Source organism: Eleginops maclovinus, chromosome 16 (assembly GCF_036324505.1).
Source record: "Eleginops maclovinus isolate JMC-PN-2008 ecotype Puerto Natales chromosome 16, JC_Emac_rtc_rv5, whole genome shotgun sequence".
Taxonomy (NCBI): domain Eukaryota; kingdom Metazoa; phylum Chordata; class Actinopteri; order Perciformes; family Eleginopidae; genus Eleginops; species Eleginops maclovinus.
The window spans coordinates 17150264-17176937 of record NC_086364.1 but is presented as its reverse complement, the minus strand read 5'-3'; the positions used below and the strand labels follow the sequence as shown (position 1 = coordinate 17176937).

General features: G+C 40.7%; 1 protein-coding gene across 1 annotated transcript in view; it reads left to right on the top strand.

Moving 5' to 3' along the window:
• cacna1ia (calcium voltage-gated channel subunit alpha1 Ia) overlaps positions 1-26674 on the top strand; it is a 140652-nt gene that overhangs the window by 30336 nt on the left and 83642 nt on the right. The window contains exon 2 of the mRNA XM_063904518.1: positions 5627-5891. Within this exon, the coding sequence (XP_063760588.1) occupies positions 5644-5891 (248 nt within the window). The 5' untranslated portion in view covers positions 5627-5643. The remainder of the gene's footprint in view (positions 1-5626; positions 5892-26674) is intronic.

Below are 26674 nucleotides of genomic sequence, written 5' to 3'. Positions count from 1 at the left end.
TGTGTTACAATAATTTGGAATGACTATGGTAATGCCTGTTTTGACGTTAAAGCCGTGCACAATTACAAAAACATGATGATACCGATGAATTATTATAACCGTTTGAACTGCAGTATATATTCACACATTGAGAAATTAGGCTGGCCTGTGATCTATCGGAAATGTCTGGGCCAATCTGCCTTTTTTCTGCCGAGTCAGGATAATATTGCTGCGAGCAGGAGATGGATATGACACCCATATGTCACCGACCAACTATAAAACCTTTAAGTGTCTGGATGTGGCTGCAGGTTAACAACCCGTCTCTCCCTGCAGTGGAGGTGGGAATTTTCACCTATTTAAGGAGAGAGATTTAAAGTACAGAATTTGACAGAAAACCGAATATTTCAGCTGAAATATGGCATATAATAATGTGGCATTGTGTTTTCGTAACTAATCCTCCAACATGTTGTTTTGGGTACTGTCAAATGTATTTATGGAATCTATTTTTCCCTTTATTAAGGATTTTATAGAGACTGGTCAATAAAGAGGAGAAGATTACACCATTTTAGCACATTTTATGAGAACAAAGTTTGAGTTTTTTCCTATACAGTATGAAGCAAAATAGCAATAGAACTGTTCATATGAGAGTGACTTCTTCATGAGTTGCCCCCTTCTTAATTCCACCACCAAGCTAATGGAAAAACAGCATGATTCACGAAACAATTTAGGAGGGCTCAGCTTCACTCATTTAAGTCCTACTGTAGTTTTCAAACACAGCATAGTACATTTTGAAGTTTCCCTGAATTCCTTTGGCATAACCATACTTTTGTATTCAGTTAGCTCTGTGTAATGTGTCTTCTAGTGTTTACCATGTTACTGTATTTGTTGCGCAAATTCACCATCAAATTGAATCTGAGCTGGTGCTGGTGATGCTGCCTGTCACACACTCTGATTGTATCTGCAATCTGACATACCATGACACTTTTAATGACTGCATGCTGCCCTGTGACAGCCTGTTACAGATAGTGTTGATGCAGCATGTTCTCTGCCTCCTGTACTTTCTTGGGAGAAATATTCGAGGTGCAATGCTTCAGCAACAATGACTGAGTTACACAGATTTAGTTTGCTTTACTTCCTCCTCCTTCCTGGGTCTTTTGTAATGACATTGAGTCAGGCTATTGTAATGTACAAAGTGGCAGAACTGAGAAGAAAACAAGAGTGCACACTTGATAATAATCAATGATCTCCAAGGAAGTACTTGCTGTGAAATGTCCTGTACATTTTGTCCAAACCTATTTCGAACATGCTTCATTGTTCAAGGAGTCCATATTTGTTGACATTTTTAGATATTGCTTTGGCTCTCTACTAGACATATTAAAGCTGACTTTGCAAGGTAAAGTTGCCGAATAGGAATGATGTTATTTTCTATTATCCAAGAGTCACATTCATCACATTTTAAAAGACCGTTTTAAAGTGCTGTCAAAAAGCCAGCCATGTTATTGAGAGGCGGCTCGCCTGCCAGTGGCTGCTTTATAAATACAGTGTGCTCCCTCTCATTGAATATATTGATAATCTGAGTAACCAAGTAATGTGTTGTTTTGATCACTCAGCAATAGGTGTCAAAGCTGGTTTGTCTTGGGTCACTGGATGAAGCATTGCCTGTGATAGCCGAGGAGACTGTGTGTGTGTGTGTGTGTGTGTGTGTGTGTGTGTGTGTGTGTGTGTGTGTGTGTGTGTGTGTGTCTGTGTGTGAGTGTGTGTGTGGTGTTGCATGAGATGTGTAGCCTTAGTTGTGTCCTGAAGGGCTTCCAGCCCTGACGTGATTCTAATAGCATTAGCCACTGTCTGCTTCTGAATGGTCCAATGGTGCATTATGTATTATTACACACACACACACAGACACACACACACACACACACACACACACACACACACACACACACACACACACACACACACACACACACACACACACACACACACACACACACACACACACACACACACACACACACAAACAAACACTTACACAGACATCAGAACCAGGGGACAGAAACGATCATTGGGGATCTTCTGCATGTTTTCTCATATGCTCTTGTGTATTTTTCAACCCAGTCGCATACGACTAAGTGTGAGTGTTCTGAAGTGATAATATTGTGCTTCCTGCGCTGTGTTTAGAGACAGAGGGGAAAAAGAGTTTAGGAGACGTTAAGACCCGCTGCTGTCTTAAGTCGGTGTGACAATCCTGGCTGTTTGTTACTGCTGTGCTGGGCTAAGCATTCTCTCACATCACCTGACAAACAGAGGCATTACCATGCATACAGTACACACCCTGCACACAAAACCCAGCTGTATTTTTGCTCAAACTCCTGGAACTCAAAATGCAAAACTTCAGGGAGGCACTTCTTTTACAACTTTCCCTGTAAGATTATGTGCTACAACGTGTCAAACACAGCATCATTCCTCTTTGCAGTGGATTTGGGCTGCAAAAAAAGCAACACAACTGGCTCTCTTCATACGCACCACATAGCAGGAGATGTGGGGGCGCAGAGAAGTTAAACCTGCACCACCATGACGTTTGGTGCTTTAAACGATTCAAATCCCCAACATAATGGTTATAGCTGCTGTTTTCTTCTGGAATATATGTCATGTTAGCTAGAAAGAGCCATGGAAGTCTACCAAAGTGAAATGTGTGTTGTGTACAGCAAGTTGCTTTTCAACAAAAAGGATTGTTATAAAGGTTTGTTCTTATAGCAGCATGGTCCAATAATACTTGTCACACGACAGACACAAGTACATTTAGGGTCATGAGTTCGTCTGAAACAATCATATGCATTTCTAAATACAGTACGCTCACATTATTTTTTGTTTTCAGCCTCCAATTCCTTATTTTGAGCCCCTCACTCTTAATCTCATTCGGTAACACACTGAGAATTGTAGTTATTACTTGCATCCCTTGGGTATAACACATCATATTTCTGATCTCTGTGTTAACAACCGTGGAGGAGATAAAACACTGCGTTTCACTCCTGTTCACTATTCAAATTGGCAGTATGAGATGATTGAAATAGAGAACGTGTCGCCCAAACCCCTTATGGATCCACAGTATGTTTATTCTCTCTTGTTTTCCATGCAGCCTCTTCTGTGTCTGTCTCAGACTGTCGCAGTGAGAGTGTGTGGGAGGGGGAAAGCAAGTTTTCTCCACGGCTCATCCCAGCCTTTAGCTCATAGTGCAGCTAAATGGGTGACTGTATATCCGCTATCCCAATTAAGGGTGTTAATGTGTGACAGTGTGTGTGTGTGTTGAGGAAGTGTGAATGTGTTTATGTGAGTCACTGCTAACACAGGAGTGGTAGTCTTTTTCTCTCCCTCTCTCTTTCTGTTTCTATGTGTCACGCGTGTGCGTTCATCAGTCGTCATCACAAAAAATATGATGACAAAGCTTTCACAGCTTGCAGGAATAATGTTAAAAGAGTGAGTAGAAATATTACAGTTCAGAGAAGTTAGAAGACATATTTTAACCTGCTACCACATTTGAAACCGATGCCATTTGACCCTTTCTGCACTAAAGACTTTCACAAGAAAGGACAGATAGTCTTACACAGATTCCACACTCCTTTCAACCGTCACTGCAAACCGTCTCCTGCCTAATTGTAGCTGCCCATAATAGCTGCAGGGTCCCGCTTAGAAGCTTTGTTGTGTGAAATAAAACACACCAGAGTAAGAATAAACTTCCTGCCTCCACAGGAAGCAGCTGTTACCATGGTAAAATTTTAAAAAAAGGTCAAACAATATGTACTGGCATAATAAGTAGATACACAAATGATTATTAGGCAGGGTGGGAGATTTATGTGAGTATCACCGTGTGTGGTGGGCGACTTTCTAATGATTGTGATATCTCCACCTGGTTCTAACATCATGTCAGAGGATTAGCTCCGGAGCTGTGATGTATGTGGGCTACAGAATCACCACTATCCTATTTTCTTGTAATGAATAGCCTTTAATATCATTACCCGAAAAAAAAACCAAAGTATGCCCTTCACTAACACATAATCCTCCTGTGGGATTTAGTGCAAGCAAACGCATTGACTCATGCATGCACATATGCACATAAAGGAATCCACACCCACGCATGTATGCTTGTAGTTATTTGCACAGCCATGCAAATATCACATACTAAAAAATGAAGGCTTGCAGTGTCTTAAATATTCATTTAATATTACTTTAGCTTTAAACTATAGTCGTGAACGGTTGTGTACATTTGTGTGTTTTGTGTTTGTGAGCAACACTGCATATGTCCAGTTATGCTCATGTCCAGACTGTAGCTTGGCTCTTTTTTCTTGCTGGCTGCTACTTTTGGCTGCCAGTTAAAAGCAAGAGGAATACCATGTCCAATATGTTATTATGCATTCACTTAGGCTCCATCTGCTCATGGCTGACTTGGTAGCCTGCTCACCAGTTTGATGAGCTAAAAGAACAGAGTTTGCATCTTTCTATCTTTCTTTGCTCTTTTCAATACTTCAGATTTTTTCTAGAAAAATAAAAGTATGAGGGAGCTAACACCAAAATTACGGCCCCGGCGAAACATAATGCATTAGAAAGAAGCGGGAAATAATAGTTTCTTCATGTCTTAAAGCTGCTGAGTCATATATTGCACCTCAAACAACAAATAAATCCAGAGTTACGGTTTCTTTACTTCCTCTACAGAAAAAAAAGGGCAGTAAAAGAAACGATCTAACTCAGAAATTACAGTTTCAGTGTAAGCCTGCTACCTGCCGACAAAACAACGGTCTATTTTACACGAATTTCATATTTTTGTAATGTAAATATACAGTTTTTGATGAAAATAAAGATGTTTTCTGGCATGATCAACATTTTGTTATGGGGCACACGTCGACATTAAGAAGGTCACTGTTACCCGGTTTGGTCAAAACCTCTTCTTATATTGTATATGTATTTAAATCCCTAAAACAACATGTTTAAATTAACTCATGACACTACTAAGGTGTTGAAATACTTGTTTAGAATTGCGCTTTGCATCACATAAAAACACAGTACACCACAGTACACATTCTGTGTGTGTTTTTATGAGTGATACATTCACAGATAAAAGAGAATCCATTCATGAGCTAAGTGGTAAGAGATGGAGAGCCATTTCCTCTCCCACAACACTGTGATGGGGCTAAATGAATCGTCAATGAATACGCAATGACTGTTGACATTGATTTACTCTCAGTTGTCAGTTCCCTCTGTCTGTGTTTGATTGCGAGAGGTGATGTTATCAGTAAGCAAGGCTTTCTGTTATGCAGACAAGAGAGTTTACGATAAGAGCGTTTGCCTTGCGTGGGGCGAAGGGAAAGTGAGAGAATAATGGGCCTTTGGGGCTGGGAAACAACATAAATATCTCTGAGTTGTTAGGTAATGTTATGATCCAAGGGGATTTAGTGCACTGCGAGAGTGACAGCATAGCCAAAAGCCAAAATCAAACTTTCATGAAGTCAACCCATTTAATTGCTATTTATTTGCAGCATGGTAATTAAATCAAATCACTATTTTGTCATGCAACATCTCTTGTAGATCTTTATTGTGTCAATGTGCTAATCATTTCATTCCTCTAATCCTACTGTCAACTCCCGCTGTCTTTCAGATCTCGGCTGGGTTGCCATGACGAGCGAGGAGTGTCCTGTGTCGCTGGGGAGCATCTCCTCAGCAGGGCCAGGGCAGAGTGAGGAGTATGGCTTGGCGCAGGCTGATGACATCATTGAGGAAGTGGGTCCAGATGACGACGTCAGCATCGGCAGTGACCTGAGCACTCTCGTGTTGCCCTTCCCGGAGCTGGCACCCGTGGTCTTCTTCTGCCTTAAGCAGACCACCTGCCCTCGCAACTGGTGCATCCGTATGGTCTCCAGCCCATATCCTTTTCATTCACTGCTGGAACTGGCCCTTTAACCTAACTATAACCTCTATTTTATCACTTGAGCTCCATCATTCTCTAACCCTTATCATTAATCACCTGTCCATCATTCAGCTTAAAGCGATTGTTCAGTTTCAAATATTGAGTTATCCTAAAGTAATGCACTTTACATGGTATCTGTTTAAAACACCTTCACTCCCCATCATTAACCTCATTCCTAACCTCTGCTTTTCATTGGTACGCTTTCATGCAGGATCTTTTTATCTGCTCTTCTAACACTGGAGCTTCCATCATCTATATTCAGTCCTTTTTAGAAAATGTACTTTTTCTGCTTATCCATCACCCGCGTTTGCAGAGTCAGTTTCTCTCTTTTCTTTCATAGTCTGTATTTCAGTACATTTTCATCCATCTTGACTCTGACCCCCCCCCCCCCATTCACATCTCCCCTCACTCCTTTATGGATCTGTACCACATATTACAGCAGACTTCCGAGAATCTTCTCAAAGTAAGTGTGGTTGACATCCTCATACAACCACAACTGCAGTGATCAGCATTGCACTGCTTGAACAATGAAAACTGTGTGTGTGTCTGTGTGTTGTGTGTGTGTGTGTGTGTGTGTGTGTGTGTGTGTGTGTGTGTGTGTGTGTGTGTGTGTGTGTGTGTGTGTGTGTGTGTGTGTGTGTGTGTGTGTGTGTGTGTGTGTGTGTGTGTGTGTGTGTGTGTGTGTGTGTGTGTGTGTGTGTGTGTGTGTGTTTGTGTGTGTGTGTGTGTGGTATTTCTTTGTACCCATAGAAGCAATTGTCTGTTTGCTGACTACCCTAACGGTGGCAGTGAGACAATAGACAATGCTTCACATTAGGGACGGACAGGACCACACTGGGCTGGCTGTCAGACTACTGCAGGAGTGTGTGACTTATTGTCATGTGTAAGGAATAGCAAAGCCTTTAGGGGCAACTCGATATCCAAGCTTTTTCTGCATTTTTCCCCTTACTGCTTTTGAAATCTTTTATCATGAAACACATCTTATACATTGAGTCGTTCTTACAGATTAAACGGATTCTCTTCTCACATTACATTCTCTGAAGTAAGAGTTAGAGCCATCGTCTGGTTTCTCTTTGTCACTACTCGTTTCTCTCTTCAGGCCTGCTATGCAAAATCAAAATGTACTTGTGAAACCTATTGATATACAGTATGTGCATTCTGATTCTTTACACAGCTTAAGTAGTTCATGAAAAACGTTTGAGAAATCAGTAAAATAGACAATATGACCCCTTCCGATAACTCTGTCCCTACTAGAAAACAAATTGCAGATAAAAGCTTATTAACATTGGATGTTTTTCCTTTTGGAAAGTCCTATAAGTGAGTAACTCAAAGTTTATGTAACCTTCAAGGTTTTATTTGTCATATGCACAGCAGATACAGCGTATATGTTGGCAATGAAAATCTTATGTCGCGTGCTCCTCCAACAACTCAACATACATGGTGCAAAAGATAAATAAAATAGTGAAAAAGAGAGAAGAATATTTACAATATCAACAATAAAGATTTGAGGATGTGAAATATATACATATGTGGAATACATTGAGAGTATTTAAATACTTTACACTGTTGAATGAGGAGGTATGGACAGATGCATATATTATGTATAGCAGATGTATATGGCAGATATGTACAATATATAGATATGTGTACTATAAACAGATATGTATGGCAGATGTGTATAATATATATATATATGTATGTGTGTACTATAAACAGATGTGAGTAGACATTCACAGAGGTCAGGAGTTCAGCAGTCTTATAGCCTGTGGTATAAAACTGTCTCTGAGTCTGGTGGTCTTGGTCCGGATGCTGCGGTACCGTCTGCCAGACGGCAGCAGACAGAACAGATTGTTGCTGGGGTGATGGGGGTCCTTTAATATCCTACCGGCCTTCTTCCTACACCGCTGGGTGTAGAGGTCCTCCATGGATGGCAACTCCGTCCTGGTGATGTGCTGAGCAGTTTTCACCACCCTCTGTAGAGTCTTACGGTTGAGGGCGGTGCAACTGCCATACCAGGCGGAACAAGAAATGTTGCAGTTAAATAGAAATTTAAAAAAATACAGGCAATGAATTATGTAAGTCAAGGCAGACGTTTCAATTTGAGCGAAAGGCTGGATATACACATTTTAGACGGAAAAGGACTGAGGCATTCAGTCAAAAGCACATTAAATCCCTTATGATATAGGAGTTTGACTTCATGTTCAACCCGTGCGCTTTAGCGGAAGCCTGTGAGGATAGACTAACACCATGGTAATATGTCTGTACAAAGACAAACAAATGGGTGGCCTGAAAAATCAGGAAGACAGTGTAGGCAGGCCGACAGATAAAACTGGACGGACCTTCTGTTTGCCTTTCAGACTCCATCTTTGATGTTTAGAGGAAAAGAGGTTTCAGAAGGATTTTACACTGCTTTCTAATGGCTGAGCTCTGCTGCTCTCAGTTGGCCCCAGGGTAAAACACGCTGCTGCATACACACACTGCGCACACACACTCTCCAAATCTTATTTTACATTGCCTGAGCTACTATTTTCACCTCATGAGTTCCTGGACACCCGTGGAGGCAGAAACTGTGAGCATTGTGGAACACAGAGAGACGCACCTGTGTGTTTAAGTGTTACTAAAATATACTTTGAGTGTGACAAAGGTGAATTAGATTATTTGTGTCTTATAGTTTCAGTAAAACGTTTGTAATTGCCTTTATATGAGGGGATTTTACCCCGCTTGGAGTTACCTGGAGGCGAGAAAACGCGTAAACACACACTCTGGTCACCATGCTGGTTACTGAGCTCCTACTTTTGCCTGTTGTGCCTGCGTCAGTGTTGAAGCTTGGTAAAGTGTGTGTGTGTGTGTGTGTGTGTGTGTGTTTGTGGGATGGCAGTTTATTCACAGGCTTTTTGCACTTACTCGTGTAGGACTAGGAAGACGTATATGTGCTTCTACTGTGTGTGTGTGGGACTTACTGTAAACTGGAGCAGGAGTTTGATTTTTGGTGTACAGCAACGATTTGTACCAGTTTGAGAGTGTGTATCGATCACACTAAAGCAGACAGTACTGTACATACTGTATAGGTTTGTAAGACTGCTTATGTACCGGCAAAAAAATGAGCAAATCAGCCTCATTGCAATGTCATCAAATTGTGTTTTTGCTTGTGCTCGGTGTGGTATATCTGGAGTTCGGATGTGTGTGTGTGTGTGTGTGTGTGTGTGTGTGTTTGTGTGGGTGTGTAGGGGGGCAAAAAGTGGGTGTTTTACAATGTGCAGATCAATAATTCTGTTCACCACACAGTAGCTGGGAAAGGCCTTTGGTGAAACATACACACACACACACACACACACACACACACACACACACACACACACACACACACACAATGATGCTCTCCCACGCTTGCCTGCAGCAGAGCACCAGGAGCACCTCTCCATATTGCACCCCACACACTTCTGCTCCCTCTTCCCATTGTTTTTGCTCTTCAGAGCGCACGCTCATACTCTATACATACCATGCGACATAGATGAACTCTATCCCTTTTCTGTGTTGTTTTTAAACTCATTTTATTTATCTCACCTCAGTCCCATTTGTCAAGTCTACTGAAATTGAAGGTTATTTCATACCATGACTGTCCTCTTACAACAGAGTAGTGTTTATTGTCTCCATTCTTTTCCATTTCTCTTACCCTGTCTCTTTTTGAAAGGACAGAAATATATATCTGTATATTTTTGTATTGATCTTGGTTTAAACTGCAGCGTAGGATACTGTTGTTACTTTTTTTGCAATCCACACATACATCTGAAAGATTTAGTGTTGGGTTCAGATATTTTATACTAAATAAAATCAACACATAAATGATAATGAATAGCATTTAAGATTAACCTACCTTGCAATATGTCAAGTAGTTAAAACTAGCCTGACCTTTACTGGCTGCGTCATTAAAATCATGAACACATTAATGCATCAATAGCAATATTCAATAATATAATGCCATTCTGAAATGGGCTGTTCTGCGTAATGATTACTGATGTTGCAGAAGCCTTATTTGCAGGACAGAAATAGCAGAGTATCTCTAAAATGTGACATCGCCTCTTTTTCTTAAGTAAATGATCCGAGTAATTCTGCTGACAGATACATGTGTACATATATCCTGTAGCGTATCCACTTACGGCCTGCATCAGTAGCTCTTCCACCCTGCATCAGTTGCTCTTCCGCCCTCTTAATGTTAAACTTGACCCCTTTAAGGATTCTGTTAATTCAAGTCATCCCTCTTCAGCTGCTTGCTTCATCATCTCCTCTTCTCCGATGGAGCACATTTTAGTGCAACATATGAGCGATCATAGTTTTCACATAGTCAATCTTAATAAATAGAGAGGAATAGAAGCATTTAAGTGGAGAAGATTGACTCCCATCATTGCTTTTTGCTGCAGATCAAAAATGAGAACATGTCAGGTCACTCATACTCCATTAAACCTGAAATCCTATCAAGTCCTAGACTCTGAACCTGAGCGGTCAACAGTTACTCTGAAGAAGCAGTTTTTCATCTCCTACACACAAAATCTTCTATTGGGTCTTATGCTACGTCCCGTTTGGCAGTCAATTTGTTTAATCACATAGAGCAATAATCTCTGCTGGTGAAATTATTAGCACTGTGTCACGGTCGGCCGAGCATGGTGCTTTTTCAAGGACTCCTTCCACTGTTTCCTGCAATGCTTTTTTCCAGAATTGTAAACTGTGGTTATAATTGCCAAGCGCACATATTGTAAATGGCCATTTTAAAGATGTATTTCCAAAGTGGAAAGGCAGGGTAATCACTTGCAGTACACAGCATTTTAGAATGGAAATATGCTGGCTCGTGTATATGAGTTTATACACACAGGATTGAGTAGCATAGCTCGAGGCACCATTATTTTTTCCCCCATCGTAACATTTTTACATTTGTATGAACGTATATCTATTTTCCCACTTCTTCCTCCTCGTCGTCCTTCCTCTCTCATGTGTTTTGGTTCCACTCTGATCTTTTTATCCCTTACCTCCTCTTGGTGTGTCCGCCTTTGTCTTGCTTCTCTCTCCTTATTTTCTCCGTGGCAGAGCATGACGCCCGTAACTATCTTTCTCCTCACATTATCTCCCCCTCTCCCTTTCCCCTCTGATTGGCTCCTGTGGTGTTTGAGCAGAGTGACCGGCCTCTGTGGCCCATGATCCTATGTGGCCCTGACAGCTTGTTATCTCCATGGTGACGGATGGCTGAGGCGTTGCCGTGCCTTGCTTTTAACTACTGCTGAGGATAGAGAGCACACCTGGGGCACATTACCTACTCTCTCGTCTTCTCGCTCCCGCTTTCTGCTCTTCTCTTCCTCTCGACTTCTGCTTTCTTTCCTGTTTTCTGTGGCTGTAGTTTGGAAAGTTGCTGTGGGGCTATGCGGTAGATGTCTTCTTTTGCTATGACACTTGCTTGGAGGTGTGATGGATGCGTGTGCATGTGCATGTTGAATGGCTGTTTCCCTTGTTATGACATGATGCTTTATTAAGGAACATCAAAAGCCTTTATTTAATTCTCTTTTATCTGATGCTTGTTCTCCTGTCTGTTTTCTGTCATCCCTTCTTTTGATTCATTCTATTTTGTTCTCACTCACAAATGCACTCTACTTATGCATAAGTTTCCCCTTCTTTAAGATGTTGTCGCCCGCAAAACCTCCTTGTATGCCTTCATCTTGTGCAGTAACGTGAGTGTTCCACTTATTTTAATGAGCCTCTGCTTTAAGTGTGAACAGTTGTCATCTTCCCCTGGGATAGTCTGCTTTTAAAAAGATGTGTAAACAGTAATGAGACCAACCTCTATTAAGGATAAATAAAAAGTATTAGAATACTAATACTTTGTCTGTGCTTCCAAAATAAATCCCAAAGCTAAGGTTAAAATGATTGCTGAAACTAATCGAATGCTCCCCACTCTGTCTTCACTCTTTCACACTTCTTCTACCCTTCCTGCTTCTCTCTTTCCCCTCCTCTCCTCTCTTTTCCCTCCGGTCTAGTCCAAACTCCATTAGTGGCTGTACTGTCAGTGAGAGGAAGAGGGGATGAGATGGGGACAGTGGAGAAGAGATGAAGGGCCTAAAGTGACTCTAATGATTACTGTAGTATCAGGCTTCAGTGCATACACACTCTCTTTGACCTCTTACGTATGCATTAGCCTTGCACGAAACACGTGCTTTTTATACTATAGCAGCCTGAGGCCCACTGTTAGTGTTTAAAGATAAAGAGGAATTCTAAAACAGGTGCTACATTATCTTATTCTCTCTCATTTCATTTTGTTTATTCCATTTCCTTACTTTCTAAATTGAGCCAGAATTTCCCAGAACCAATGCGATAAGAATATACATTAAATTCATGTACTTTTAAACCGTTTCGTGGGTAGTTTTTAATAACTTGAGTGAAATACGCAGAGGAATTTTTGCGTAACTGATAGGATGTCACATAGATTTACCACAATACGCCTAACTGGGACTACTTCACTGCAGTGTTAACAGACTCACATACAGTATCATGGAAAAAGTCAATTAGAAACTACTGTGAGTCTGGCTCATTGACTATTTCGATTTGTTGAAAGGTTCTGTATGTAACATCTGGATAGAATATGGACTTGGTCTCCATGACAAGCCTCAAGTGGCCATTCAAGGAAGTGCAGTTTTTGGCCGATCTGAATAGCACCAGAGGTCTTATCTGTTTTGAAGGTGCTTTCTCATTTGTTATTTTCCTGTTGCTAATGTAGCGACTGTGGCTGTGAGTAACAGTGGTTGTCTCAAAAGATGGGTGGTATGATTCGCAGCCCCCACAGTCAACATGTTGATGTTTTCTTTGGAAAGATAACCCCAAGTTGCTCATCATGGCCAATGGTGTGTGAGAATGTAAGTTTCCCTGAGCAGCTGGCACCTTGTTTGGCAGACCTTGGTGCTTTATGAATTCTGTTTTTATATGTAAAAGCACTTTATGGGGTCACAAAGATTGGAAAAGCGCTATATATCCATGTGTACAAACATGCTTCAGTGTGTTTGTGTGTTTTATTGCGATGTTAGAATATGGATTATATAGACCCTGTTTTTGAATTGCAGCCATAATTGTCTTATGGGCGAGTTTAATGTCACATTCTTAGAAAATAATAGCTTTCAGATGGCTGACTGACATTATCTACCTCCTGCTTCGGCACTGTGTTATGCTATATATACTGTAGATAGCAGCAATTCTTCAGACAGCAGCGCCCATTTGTCTGAACTCGGTAACCACAGGGCAGATTGCTTTTGGATGTACCGCACAGATAAATGTCAGGGGTGCACAAATAGAAAATCACACTCACAAATTTGAGCTTGCACTCACACACAAACAAGCATGATTTTTTTTTAATCTCTCTTTTGTTTTCCGTCTGTCATCATCACATTCTAGCTGCCTTATTTTTGAACTTATAAAAGAGTCATTTATTCCTTTTTATGTCAGCTCAACTCAGAAGTATTGCCATACACAAACTTGGGCTCTTGAGAGAATTTAATAAGTAATTTAATGGCTCCATCACCACTAACTGCAGGGTACATTTTATCCAAGTGAGTGCTTTGTAGTTTGCTATTTCTCATCTATTATCCACAAAGTGCTATATAAATTGTATGAGTCATTCTGCAGTGAGTCTGTTCTTTGCTTTCGACCTCCCAAAAACACTCTAGAACAGATATGAAATTCTCCAAGATAATATTCCTCAAAAGTATGTCTGCATGAGTGTGCGAGTTATAGTGTGCACAATAATGACCGCGAAATGAGGTGATGAAGACCGACTAGCTGCCGGTCAAGTTAGGGAGCAGACGTGGTGTGATTTTAGAAGAAGTCTGTGTGTGCTACACCGCCAACGAATGCTGCACACATTTTAGCTTTTGTCTCTGAGATGGAATGTAGAAAAACAAACTGCCAATCAGACGTTGCCCCAAGCACTAGGTAAGCTATACGTTTCCTTGTGTTTGTGACTTTGTGACTTTTTGTATGTGATGAGACAGCAAGAGGTAAAGCTGGAAATAGCTGAATGCAAATTAAGTTATCATACAAAAGGATTCAATCTAGAATCTCACCTCCTGAGATCACTGTTTGAGCTGACAGTATTAGGCCTAACTCTAAAGGAGTGTACCCTTTGTGCCCACACTTTTATATCTATTAAAACGACCTGCCATGACTTTAGATCAGCTCCAATCTTTTCTCATATCGTTATTACAGTGTCCGTCTTTAAATCAATTTTTTTCTCAAATTAGGTGTGCTACTTTCTGGAGTAATGGTTGAGCATGACTTTCATTACAATAGCAAGCTTTTGTTGGCTTTCCATCTACTTTATCATGCTGGTTTTCTGGATGTACAGGTGTCTATAATATCTACAGGCATGAAGAGAGAAAACAGCACGAAATGCTGAGTTGTAAATACAGTTAAAAACCTGAACATTCTGGAAAGTTTTCCTGGTAAAAATGATGGTAAATTATTCTAATTACAATATGGAAATAAATTGGTGACAGGCCAGTGCTTAGCCTCTAGTAAAAGATAGCTCACGTCCGTCAATAACATATTTAATAGGCACTTTGCCCTTTTAGCAGCAGGCCAACTCTCCCTGACATGGTCCTTTAAAACAGGAGGATTTGAGCAAAAGCTTACATTTTATTAGTTTGAATATAAGTTCTACTGTTATTACCAGAGGCAGCTGTAAAGACAGCTAGAGATAAGCAAAGCAATAATTATTCTACTCCAAATATTCTTGTTACATAAGAAGGCCTTACTGCCAGCAGACAATAATTACTAATAAATCAAATATGACAGCTAACAGTCCTTACTGTCCTTACTAATACATTTTGTGTTTCCAGAATACATTTGCCAGATGGCTTGTGCTATAAAAAGCGATGAAGAACCATCTGTTTTTGCATACTTTTAACACGTCAGACCATAGAAAGGATATAGAAAGGTTGTTGTGTCAAAGAACAAAACATATGGAAAGGAACAAATGCATAGTATGAACGCAGACAACCCTTCCGGTACAATTTTACAAGTTGTGGCAAGTGTGAGGAAATTGTGAGTCACAGAGGGACGTTTATGAATATTCTGCTTTATGATTGATCATCAGTATGTTCCAGCATGAACCACTTGCCCACTTGCTGTGCCGGCTTTGAGGTCTACCCTTTGCTAATAATTACTAAGAGCAGATAACCAAACCAGGAAGACTCATTACAATATCAAGGAGACCTGCAGATCACATGTCTTTTTAGTGCCATTGAATAGTGATTTTGTCTTTTGTGTCCTGCTTATTTGAGGCACAAGCGTCACGTTAGCAATTCATGGGTCTCTATTATACCAAGCTCAGTTAAACCCCCCACCAAACGTATTATTAAACGTTGAAGGTAAAGTCATGGAAACCTTGCAGCGCCTTTCAAATAGCCAAACAGCACTGTGAGAGAGTTTCCCACACTAAAGCATCAGTGCAGAACTCCGGCATGCGGTCTGCATAAAATATTATGTGATTCACCTTTCCCCAGCTGTCATGTTTGATGGTGCCCTCACCGCACACTTAACAGAAAATGAATGACTTACCCACTGCCCACATGACCACAAAGGTTGTGACATTCGAGGTCTCTTATTTTCTCTGACGAAGAGAGAGGCTTACAGCCAAGCCGGTGTTCACCTTGGGGAGATCAAAGCGAGGTTTGCCGGGCTGACAGACGGAGGAATTTCATTTCATCAAGGCAGTCTGATATTAGAATCGTTTTAACATTGCCTAAAAGTTATAGAAAAGTCTGAGATGGCTATGCCTGTCAGGGAGTTTCTTTTTGGGAAGCCCCATTGTGTCGATCTAATATGACATGATAATAAAGCCTATTGTGAGCTTTCCCTTTCAAGGTTGGTATTTGCAGCAGTTCACATGCGCACTCTAGATTTGGCAAAATGAGCAGGACAGTTTGGTTAAGAATGTACTGCAAATAATGAGAGATGTGAAAGATTAAAGAAAGAGAAAAAAGGGGAGGAGAGAAAATGATGAAGCCGGTGGATGAGAGGGGGTAATTATTGCGCAGATAGAGAGGGATTGATGGAAAGGCAAAACACAAAGTGAAGGACAAGCGCGCAACTTCACTGTGAAAGAGGGATAAAAGAAAAGATGGAGACGAAAGAGAGCGGTGATAGCCCCTCGAGAGCCTTTTTTAAGGAACGGCAGAGTATGAGGAGGAGACAGAGTGAAGGAGAGAGGTAGATAGTTAGCACACTGGCTGAGTGAACTTTTGCCCAGTTCCTGTCAGCACAGGGGGCGGCTGGGGACGGGTGGTGTATGTGTGTGTGTGTGTGTGTGTGTGTGTGCCTGAGTTGTGTGTATGTGTATGTATCCTTCTCTTGACAGTGAGAGGAACATAACGTCTCTAATTGCTCTGGTGACTGCAACTTCAGACCTCTTCCACAGCGAGAGAGAGGGACAGAGAGTGGGAGAGAGGGCAGAGTAAGACTAACAATAGGACAAAGACAAAGGTTTTAGTAACAGGAAGAGAGACTAAATTAAGTCCCTCACACAGAACTCTACAAGTAGACAAATAAAGGATATATTTCATTTAAATATAGATCAAATGACAATGTAAAGGGGTGGCTGGTAGTAATGAGCATGCAACGAATATCACCTAAATCTGCTGCTTCAAACCAACTTTAGAAATCCTTACAGTAAGTTTCTGTTTAATGAACAGCTGTCCAGGTCACAAATTCAGTGTGTTGTTTCACTCTCACCGCTCCGTTAGCATCATTTTTGGCCATAGCAGGCAGCTTTCAGATAAAAAAACCCCTCTTAAAACCCCTCGATTACTACCTGCTCAGCAACAAACGGCAGTTAAATGAACAACCGTTAACTGGTGAACCTAGTGCTTCATTTAGCAGCGAAAGACACAGATATTTAGCTCAGGAGTTAGAGACAGAGATAAAAGAGACTGCATGTTGGATTCGCCAGGTGGCTAGAAACCCAGCACGAAACGAATGATGACATGTGCTCTATAACAGCTAGAGTTACAGTTTGCTAAAAATATCACCTTTAAAAATGGATCACTCAGTGGAATTCAGAGCTTGCCTCCTCTGCAACCAACGTATCCGAAGGAATGTAAATATCTGCTTTTCTTTGTTAACTCTGAACAAAGTAGGACGTCTATTAAGACTTCTTTGAATGTTTAACTTATATTTATCTAGCTCTCTTTCATTGCTTTGAGGTAAAAAGAGTTGTGTGTTTGGTGGTAAGGGCAGTTGAATGTTTTTCTCACGTTATGCCTTGGGGATTTAGGGATTTATATTTGAGCACCTTGACCTGCAGAAAAGATATATCCATAACACACACTTTCAACACTGACCTCTGCCATATTTCCGACTTCTGTCCAGCGACCCTTCCCTGTCTCCTGGGTGTATTTCCTTAACGGTCTGTCAGCTCTGGAAGGGGAGAGAGGGACAGAAAGCGGATAGAAAGAAGGGGAAGGGGGTGACAGAGAGGGGGAGAAATGTAACAAAGAGAGCGAAAAGGTTTGTCACCACCAGGGACCTGCTGAAATGTCCCTGCTTTGTCACTGTCTCAAACACACACACACACTTTCTCTCAATCTTCTCACTATATTATATACACATAATCCTTGCTGTCACATATATGTTACACATATATGGATCATACTCTGCCTAAATCCTTTTCCAGTGTTTTTCCACTGGCTGCGGTGTGTGTTGATATGTGGGCGACAGCTTTCAGGGCAGATGCTAAAACCCCTTCCTTTGGCCAATGATAAAAGCTCAATGCTTGTGTGTGTGTGTGTGTGTGTGTGTGTGTGTGTGTGTGTGTGTGTGTGTGTGTGTGTGTGTGTGTGTGTGTGTGTGTGTGTGTGTGTGTGTGTGTGTGTGTGTGTGTGTGTGTGTGTGTGTGTGTGTGTGTGTGTGTGTGTGTGTGTGTGTGTGTGTGTGTGTGTGTGTGTGTGTGTGTGTGTGTGTGAGTGTGCAAGAGAGACTAACCAGATGTTTGGACATTAGTTGACTGCTGGTATCTGCAGCTCCAATGAGCCTTGGGGCTTAGGTCATTAAAGAACAGCTTTAAACTTCCGGACACACACACACACACACACACACACACACACACACACACACACACACACACACACACACACACACACTCACACACACTGATCCCCAAAGACGCTGAGCTGGTAGGTTTCTTTTAAAACTCTCAAAACTCTCATGAAACGAATTACTGACATAAATGCAAAGCAACAACCTCAAGTGACTTTAGGTCAGGCATGGAAAAACCACATGAGAGAAAAAGGAGATGTAGAGATGTAATAAATGGTGCATTAAGAAGAGGGGAAGAGAGAGAAGAGACGTCTACATGCATGTCATGTAAGTTGGTTAGTGGACAAGTGACACTAAACTTGTGAAGCATATCACGTGGGAAGCCAGTTGGGGATTAGGTCTTGGTGTGTACACCAGAGGCTCCTATACTGCCAACAAGGAAACTGCTGGAGACGGTGTGAAAACTGTGCGTGTTACACTCTTTTGGTGAAAATCCTGCTTGTCTGAGTGACTCAATGTGTGTTCATGAGTGGCCCCATGGCATTTTACACCTTCGCCTGGCCAACAGAGGAGTTGGCAGCAACAGGGACCATGACACGTAGCTGGGAACTAATAAAGCTTGGGATGAGAAAGAGAAAAACGAATTAAAGGAATGTTGTGTTTGCAAGTTGAATTGACTTACCCTCTTGGTCCTATATTACAAATAAATTAAATTGACCTTTTTCTCACCCACACAAGTGGCCTGTGTGTGTGTGTGTGTGTGTGTGTGTGTGTGTGTGTGTGTGTGTGTGTGTGTGTGTGTGTGTGTGTGGCCGACTTGTCATCTTATTTAATCAACTGCTGTGTTGAATACAACTCTAGTCATAATGATATTTCCTTTAGGGTCACACACCTGCATTGCATACCTCAATTTGTTTTGTCAATGAGATACACACCCTTTCTTAGTCCTTCATTTAAGACCACACACACATTATGATCTACTTCTTCACTAGTAGAAATAAGATGAATCATCAGAACACCTCACCAAACAAACTGCTGTCCTCACGTAATAACCTGGGTGCTATTTCTTTCTCAAATTAGACTTGACAACACAATTCTGTACAATTTAGTCTCTTGGCAGCACAGGGGGAGAGAAAGGGAAATGGAGAGGGAGTGTGGAAGAGAGAGTGCGTGTCCTTTTTGCCCATCCTTTTGGCCATTTTCCCAGTCAAACGAGTGTGAGAGGAGTGCAAAGGCAGCCAGGGCCCTCAGAGAGCCAAGCACTGTTTAAACGATGTTATCACAATACATTTGTTTCCACTCCATCTGTTTCACTTACACATTCTCTAACTCCCACTCCTCATCCCTCACCCTTTTTCTCTCTCGGTATGTCACAAATAACATTGAAGGTGAGATGTGACGTATATCATTTGATCGCATGTATGATCATTCCATGTCTCCGTGTAATGTTGCAGTGGTGTCGCAAATATAAGGGATACTTTGACCACTTATTTTATTACCAACACACACACACTGCGCAATCCTACCCAACACCCTTCTGGCAATGGCCCCACGTCATCTAGTGCTTCAATACGTTATTGATCAGTACGTGCCTACAGCCTTAAAGGACCTTGTAAGGTCCAAAGGCCAGTACCAGTGTGTGAGCGTCTTTCAAATTGGTTCATAGATGAGAAACCTAATTTACGGAGTCTGGTGTTTTTAGTGGATCCGTGCATATTATATATGGCTTTCAAAATCAATACATGTCAGGTGCATAAATGGATTGCTTTCCTGTAATCTCAAATTGGTGTGACTTTTTTGTTTTGTGTACACAATGGAATAATATTCACTGAGAAACCACTAAACCGTGTCCTCTAACTGTACATCTGTCGACATCCAGATGGAGGTTTCCTGATTTTTACATCATATTAAACTAAATTCCTTTGGGTTTTGGAATGACAAAACAAGACATAATTAGACTTTGGAAAACTGGGATAGACATTTCTCACTGTTCAATACAAACTATTAGTATCTTAACTGATAGATTATTAAATGATGCAAATAATTGTTAGCTGTCGCCCTACAGTGCAGACAGTACATGTGGCTAAACAAGGGTCTTACTCGTCAAAGTTATTGCAGTAAAATAAAGTATATATGAAGATATAAATAAAACACTATTTAGTTGACGGCTTCATAATAGGCTTTTTTATGTTACATAGAAAAAGCATTTTCAAAAGTAAATGATAATTGGATTAGATCATGACCCTTTCTAAGCATGATATCCGATTTAATCTAAGCTGTTATTTGTTGTATGATATAAATATATAAACTTAAAGGAAATTACATTTACACTGAACATTAATGTCGGAGCTCTTTTCTGATTTTAGAGAGAAAATACTGTTGGATTTCCAGCACTGAAAGGCGTTCTTGTCCGGCCACATGGTCACCTGCGTTGGTGTGACAAAATATGATATGATTTTACCTGTGGCCTGTGAACAAAACTCCATAATTTGAATGAAATTAGCATTGTTATTGTCTGGTTAATTCTACAATGTGATCTTTATATATCATATCACTTATTCCTACATGTTTGGCTGATTTTCTTCCTTAAAATAAGGTCCCAGTACAGATTGCATTCACACCTGGCTCGGACACAATCCCAATGTGAGCCAGATGCCCACCAGATGTAATCTGACTGATCTCATCATTCTGATTGATCACTATGCATTTAATGCGCATTTACACCTCATTAACCTCCTGGTAATAGTGTTAGTGCAGTCAGAGAGTCAATAGCATCTGTAAAATTATTTAAACTTAGTAACATCTCTCTGACTCTTGAGTATTTCTAGAATCCAAGTTTCGTCGAAAACAAGATTGAGTTGCTGCTGATTTCTGCTGAATTTGCTTCCCTCATATGTGATTAATATGGGCCGAACCCTTCCTTCATCGCTGGCCAGTTTTTGCTCTTCTTCTCTTTCATCCTCTCTTCCTATGTGTCTTAAGTTGCAGTAATTTGAGCTGTCTATAAAGCAAAGTCAGGCAGATGGTGTAACAGACAAAGGGGACAAAGTTACAATCAGCAAGTCAATAAAGGGTCAGTGGTATTAAATGGATACTTTTCCTACATTCTTAGTGGTACCAATCATATCATGTTTGGCAATGTGAGGACTGGGATAGAAAAGGTTCTGAATCGTGCAACATGTGCACTTATCTAACAAGGTAATACGTAGACTGCCAAGCTTTATTTGAATGCAACCCTAACCCATGAGATAAACTTGTAGATGTGATTTTAGTGATTGGAGCCAAGAGTAAGCTGCCAATTAGAATAACACAACACTTTTAAACACATGTGAACTTGTGCCTTGTTTTAAAGGTAGTTTAAACAGCTGTTTGCAGGCTTGCATGATACATTTAGAGTAATATGAAGCCTAAACCAAATTTTTGGGCTTTAAATAACACTGTTGTACTATGCCAGTGTCTGTGCATTTGAAAGCTAGCATGATCTGGTATGTTTTTATGCCTTCGAATCTGCGCGTGTCTGCTCTGCGGTTCCTGTGTCCAAGTGAGTTTGTGTACGCCTGTGCATATTGTGCTTGCCCATACCTGAGCCTGCCAACCTGCAGAGATGCGATCCCACTGGGTGCAGTCCCTGCCAGTTCCTATTAATATCAATGGCAACAGTTGAGCTGAAATAACTGACCTTGGTTACGTTTTAGCTAACCGATGAGCTAACATTGCTATTACCTGAAAAATTATGAGGCAAAATAATAAATAGAGCAATACCACTGAATTTGCTCCTACAAATGGAGTAAACCAAAGAACTTCCTTATGTTCAATCATCTTCAATTGTGTGTCAGGCTGGTGAGTTTCAAAAGAGTCGTGACATTTTTGGAGTTGGAATATGTAATTAAAGAACAACCCTGTTATTTGTATTCAAATGGTTAGAAAGGGGTTCACATTTTTTAACACATTTCTGTCACATCTGACAGTTTTTGTCATTTTTATAATTGGCATTTTACAGTAGCTGCTGATCAAAGCTTCATTTAATGATGTAAGCCTTCTTTTATAACTTCAATATATAGACCAATAACGGTTTTCTTGGGTATTTTTCAATATTGCTGTGCTTTATAGGTTGGCAGCTGCATGCTCACACTTGGGAGCTGCTCGACACAGACACAGACTCTTGTACCGATAACTACTGAACAGCACCGGTGGAGCCGCTGAGGTTTACATGCAAGGTGCCCTTGTACAGAGCAAAAAGGAAAGGCTTCTGTTTCCACTGACTCTTCTTAATGTTGCCCATCTGCTTAAAGTAGTTGCTCACATACTGTCTGCACTGTTGTTGTACCAGTGGTTGATGTTTAGCCTTAATGTTTGGTAGGTAAAACCATTGGCAAGTGTCCTTCCTATTTTTTGTCATTTAGTTTTATTCATTATTCTGGCATGGAGTCTTGGCAGCTGTGCTAATATTGTGCCCTTCACAAGTAGGCTGATTATAAGGAACATTAAAATGAAGGAATGGCCATTTAACTCTTATAATGATGGTAATGAAAATGAGAATAAGGGTTGGGGTTTTAAAGAAGCTTGGAAACATAGCACATGTTAGCTCTGAGAGTTGGGAAAGACAAGCAGGATCCGATGGCAATGCTACAGTAAGCTAGAGAAATGAATAATGCAAAGTGAAACATCCGTTTGACTTGTGTTTTCAGCCCTACAGGAAAATGTTAAGCGTTCCCAAAGACAAAACAACCTCCAGATCTAATCTAAAAATATATAGTGTAGAGATATACGTCATGTTGTGTCTCTCTGGCCAGCACATGTTTGTTTTAACTGAGTCATGCTAACAGTCTCTAGTTGAAGTTAGCATTTTGGCTTATCATTCTGCTTCATCTGCCTCTTAAATGCCCTGTCTGAATTAACCAAGCGAGAGTAAGTAGAAGTGCAGAGGGGATATTGGGACACATTAGCTTTTAGTCAATGCAACTGTGTGTGTGTGTGTGTGTGTGTGTGTGTGTGTGTGTGTGTGTGTGTAGATGTGTGTGTGTGTGTGTGTGTGTGTGTGTGTGTGTGTGTGTGTGTGTGTGTGTGTGTGTGTGTGTGTGTAGATGTGGTGAAATGCAAGTCACTTCAGAAATAAATGTGTTGAGAGCAGGTGTGTGGTTGAATCAAAGCGTAACTGAATGCGTTTTGTGAACTAGTTTAATGGAGGTCTGGGTGTGTGTGTGTGTGTGTGTGTCAGGTAGTAATTAATAAAGACAGGAACATTGGCTCTCCTGCTGTGCTGACATGCCTACAAGGGACTTACCAACAGTCCAAACACTCGAACACACTGGAGATAAAGACACACTTATTCCGACAAACTGCACGGGTGCTAAAACTTTCTCAGCCAGTCAAAAAGTAAACCCTGACTCCATTTAGCCAGCTCTTAATTTCAATGTCCTAATTTTGTACAAGCTTCACCTGTACGTGACGACAAAGAAGAGGGGGCTATGCATTATTGAGACCCTTTTTCTACTTTATTTCAGTCATGCAGCACATGTTGATTAATATTGTAGTAGTCGGATAAGGGGACAGAATGAACTAGAGAGGGGGAAAAGGCTAAGAGCCTTAGTAAGGTACTCTTTTCACCCTCTGAGCCTTTCACAAAAAATGATGTTTAAAAGAAAGTAAACTTGCAAACAAGTAACAAAGGCAGGTGGGGGTCGAACCTCTTAGTGGGACCTGAACTTTCAGCACACCCTGAGGACCAACCACTGGACCTGCAGTGTTTGTTCCACGCTCGCTGTAACAGAAGCAATCAGAATTTTCTGAAGTGATCCAACTGAGAAAAATAATAATGGTTTAAGCTGAAACAAAAGATGATATGCATGTGTGTTTGTGTGAGCTCCTGCACTCGACAGATCAAATGTCGCGTTGAAAGAAGAGGGAGAGTATTCAGAAGGGGTTTTGTTGACTTTTTTGTACTTTTATTTCTTATTTACAATGACAGGGATTAGAGGTTGGTTTTGTTGCATTTTAGATATAACACTGTATTGTGTTCATTACACCAGAAACGTGAATATTTGATGTGCGTTACTTTTATCACAGACCTCCTAGGCTTTAATTGGGCAAATGATAAATGTTTTTTTATGATGTGGTTATTTGGGTCAGACTCACATCAGACTTGAGAGAAGTGAGGAAGGGATATTAAGCAGAAAAGCAAGGTCAAGAAAACAAGGAAAGGTGGAAATAAAAATGATTTACTGTGCGAATATGTATAATGTGAATATGTATTTCCTGTCTGTCATTCTAGTGTTTAATGTTTAATTAGAATTGGCAGTTTGATTTTATAGTTGCTGAAGTCACTTTTGAGGTTAATACGAGTAAAGCACCAGAGTTTTCTGACTGAAAAATAAACGTACAACACAGAGACCTTCAGCAGCTGAAAGTGGAAGTTTATGTTTTATTTCTCCTTGATTTTTAAGTTTCGTACTGCACACAATCCGCTGTGAAGGAGTTCCGACTGTCAGTCATGTTGTTGTCAGTCACTCTGTATTCCTCAGCCAGCATGCCTCGTGGCTTATACTTAGGGAGGCGGAACTGACTACTTTGGTGTTTTGGGGCTGGAAGAGAGAGAGAGTCTGTTGCGAGAATAGGAACTGAGTGGGAGCTGTCACAGCAGCTCTACTGAGCCTGGGGTAAAATTTAGGCCACAATAGCAATTCTTTCCTTTGGCATCAGCTAGGAATCACAATAGCCTCTGTAGATTTACAATAAAGCATTTCCAGGGTACACTAAATGCCACACGGCATTCCTGTGTGAGACTTATAGAGTCAATTACACTGCAATAGTGTTCACAGAAGTGTTCTAGTAGACTTTTTGACGAACGCTAATATGATTCCAGTGAAAAACAATTCAATTAGCTTGCGGTATATATACACACTTTCACTACGGTGTGTTGCATTATCCTTGGTTACATGATGATGCATTTTCTTTTGTGACATTGAACACATCATTGTTAAAACGGTGCTAGAGGAACAGCTTTAGGGATGGTACAGTCATTCTGATGGTTGTTCTGTCCACCATTTTAGCCCAGACTGAAATGCAGCTTCAGCTTTTGGATTGACGGCTATGACATTTGGTACAGATATCAATTGGGCCCAGAAGACCAATACTACTTTGGTGATCATCCAACTTCTCCTCTAATGCCACCTGCAAGTCCAAATCTTAACTTAAACTATTAAATAGCCTCTACTTGATTTATTGGCTCAACATTTAGTACAAACTTACCTGATAATACCTTAAACAGGCTACACAATATATCGACATTGCCATGTGCAATGCTGAAATGCTAATCTGATTTTGACCATGGTATAAACTCTGCATGTTAGCATTGTCGTTGTGAGCATACTAAGGTTAGCATTTAGCTGATTTATTTATGTCAGCCCCCGTTCTAGCCCTAATACGTAGTTTGTTCACTCATCCTCCTAACTCGAATAGGAACTGTGCCAAAGATATAGTGGACCAATTGTCAATCATGTCTCTTGTAGATCTGTTTAGGAAAGCTGTTTTATCACTATTAGCACACAGCAGAGTATACAACATGTAAACAGAGAAGGGAAACAAGAAAGACAGAAACAGTGTCACAGTTTGCTGGAAAATATAGCATAGCAAATGGCGGGATCACAACCTATTAATAATAATATTTCTTCTAAGCGTAGCTCTCTCCCTCTGTCTCACTCACTCATACCCACTCGGTGTCGCATCATTCATCTACCGTGCTACTCTCTGCTTTTTTGTTCTCCTTTCATGAAACACCTGTGAAGCTCAGGGATCCACTCGCCATGCCTGCAATTAGAGGCATATATGAAGGGACCCTAACAAATAATGACTAAAATTGAATGCCAGAGAGAAATAATGCATAGAAAGTGAAGAACAAATCTTAAATGCTCATTTTTAGGTTTCATAATTGTATCTTTTGCCTTAAGGTGCACCCATACGGCCTTAAAACCAGTCTATCAAGTTTGTTTACAAATGCAAGCAGTCTTTCATACTTACATTCATCATAGCATTAGTACAGATTAATCCAATACAAAGTAATCAGTTTGTACTGTTCTACTGCTAAACCTACATTTAGGCTAAATCCTTTAAAGTATAGCAAAGCTGCTTTAAAATGCTCTCTACTGTCTGTGCATCACAATTAGCATTAAATGGACAGAAACTGTAAAGAAAAGAGCAAAAGCAGAGATCACAGGAATCGCTGCCACAGCCCTCTCTCTTGTTTCTTTCTCTTACTGAGCCCTCAGTCAGTTTTCTGCCTGTGTTTGTAACAAGGGATCATGTCAGCCCATTAGACCCCTGTTGAAATATGGATGAAGAGATGAGAGGGATGAGGGCTTACACTTCCCTTCTCCACCACATCTTCTTCATCTCAATCTCCTCCTTCTGATCTCTGTTATCCTTACTTTCTGTCAGTTTACAGAGTGACGAGGGTGTTGTTTGTGTACTGCTCGGATAAGAACCTGGAATTTAATAAAGTCTTATACTTCTCCAAAGAAGGATCTAATTAATTTGGCAATGTTGTGAATCTGTCTCCTTTTTTTTAATTGACTCCCATCGAGAGCTCAACAAGAAAATATAGTATTGTCTTTCATCTGCTGTTGTGAATAAAACAGAATAGCCTAGCACATAATTAATCCTATAAGGGTTGTCTGTCAA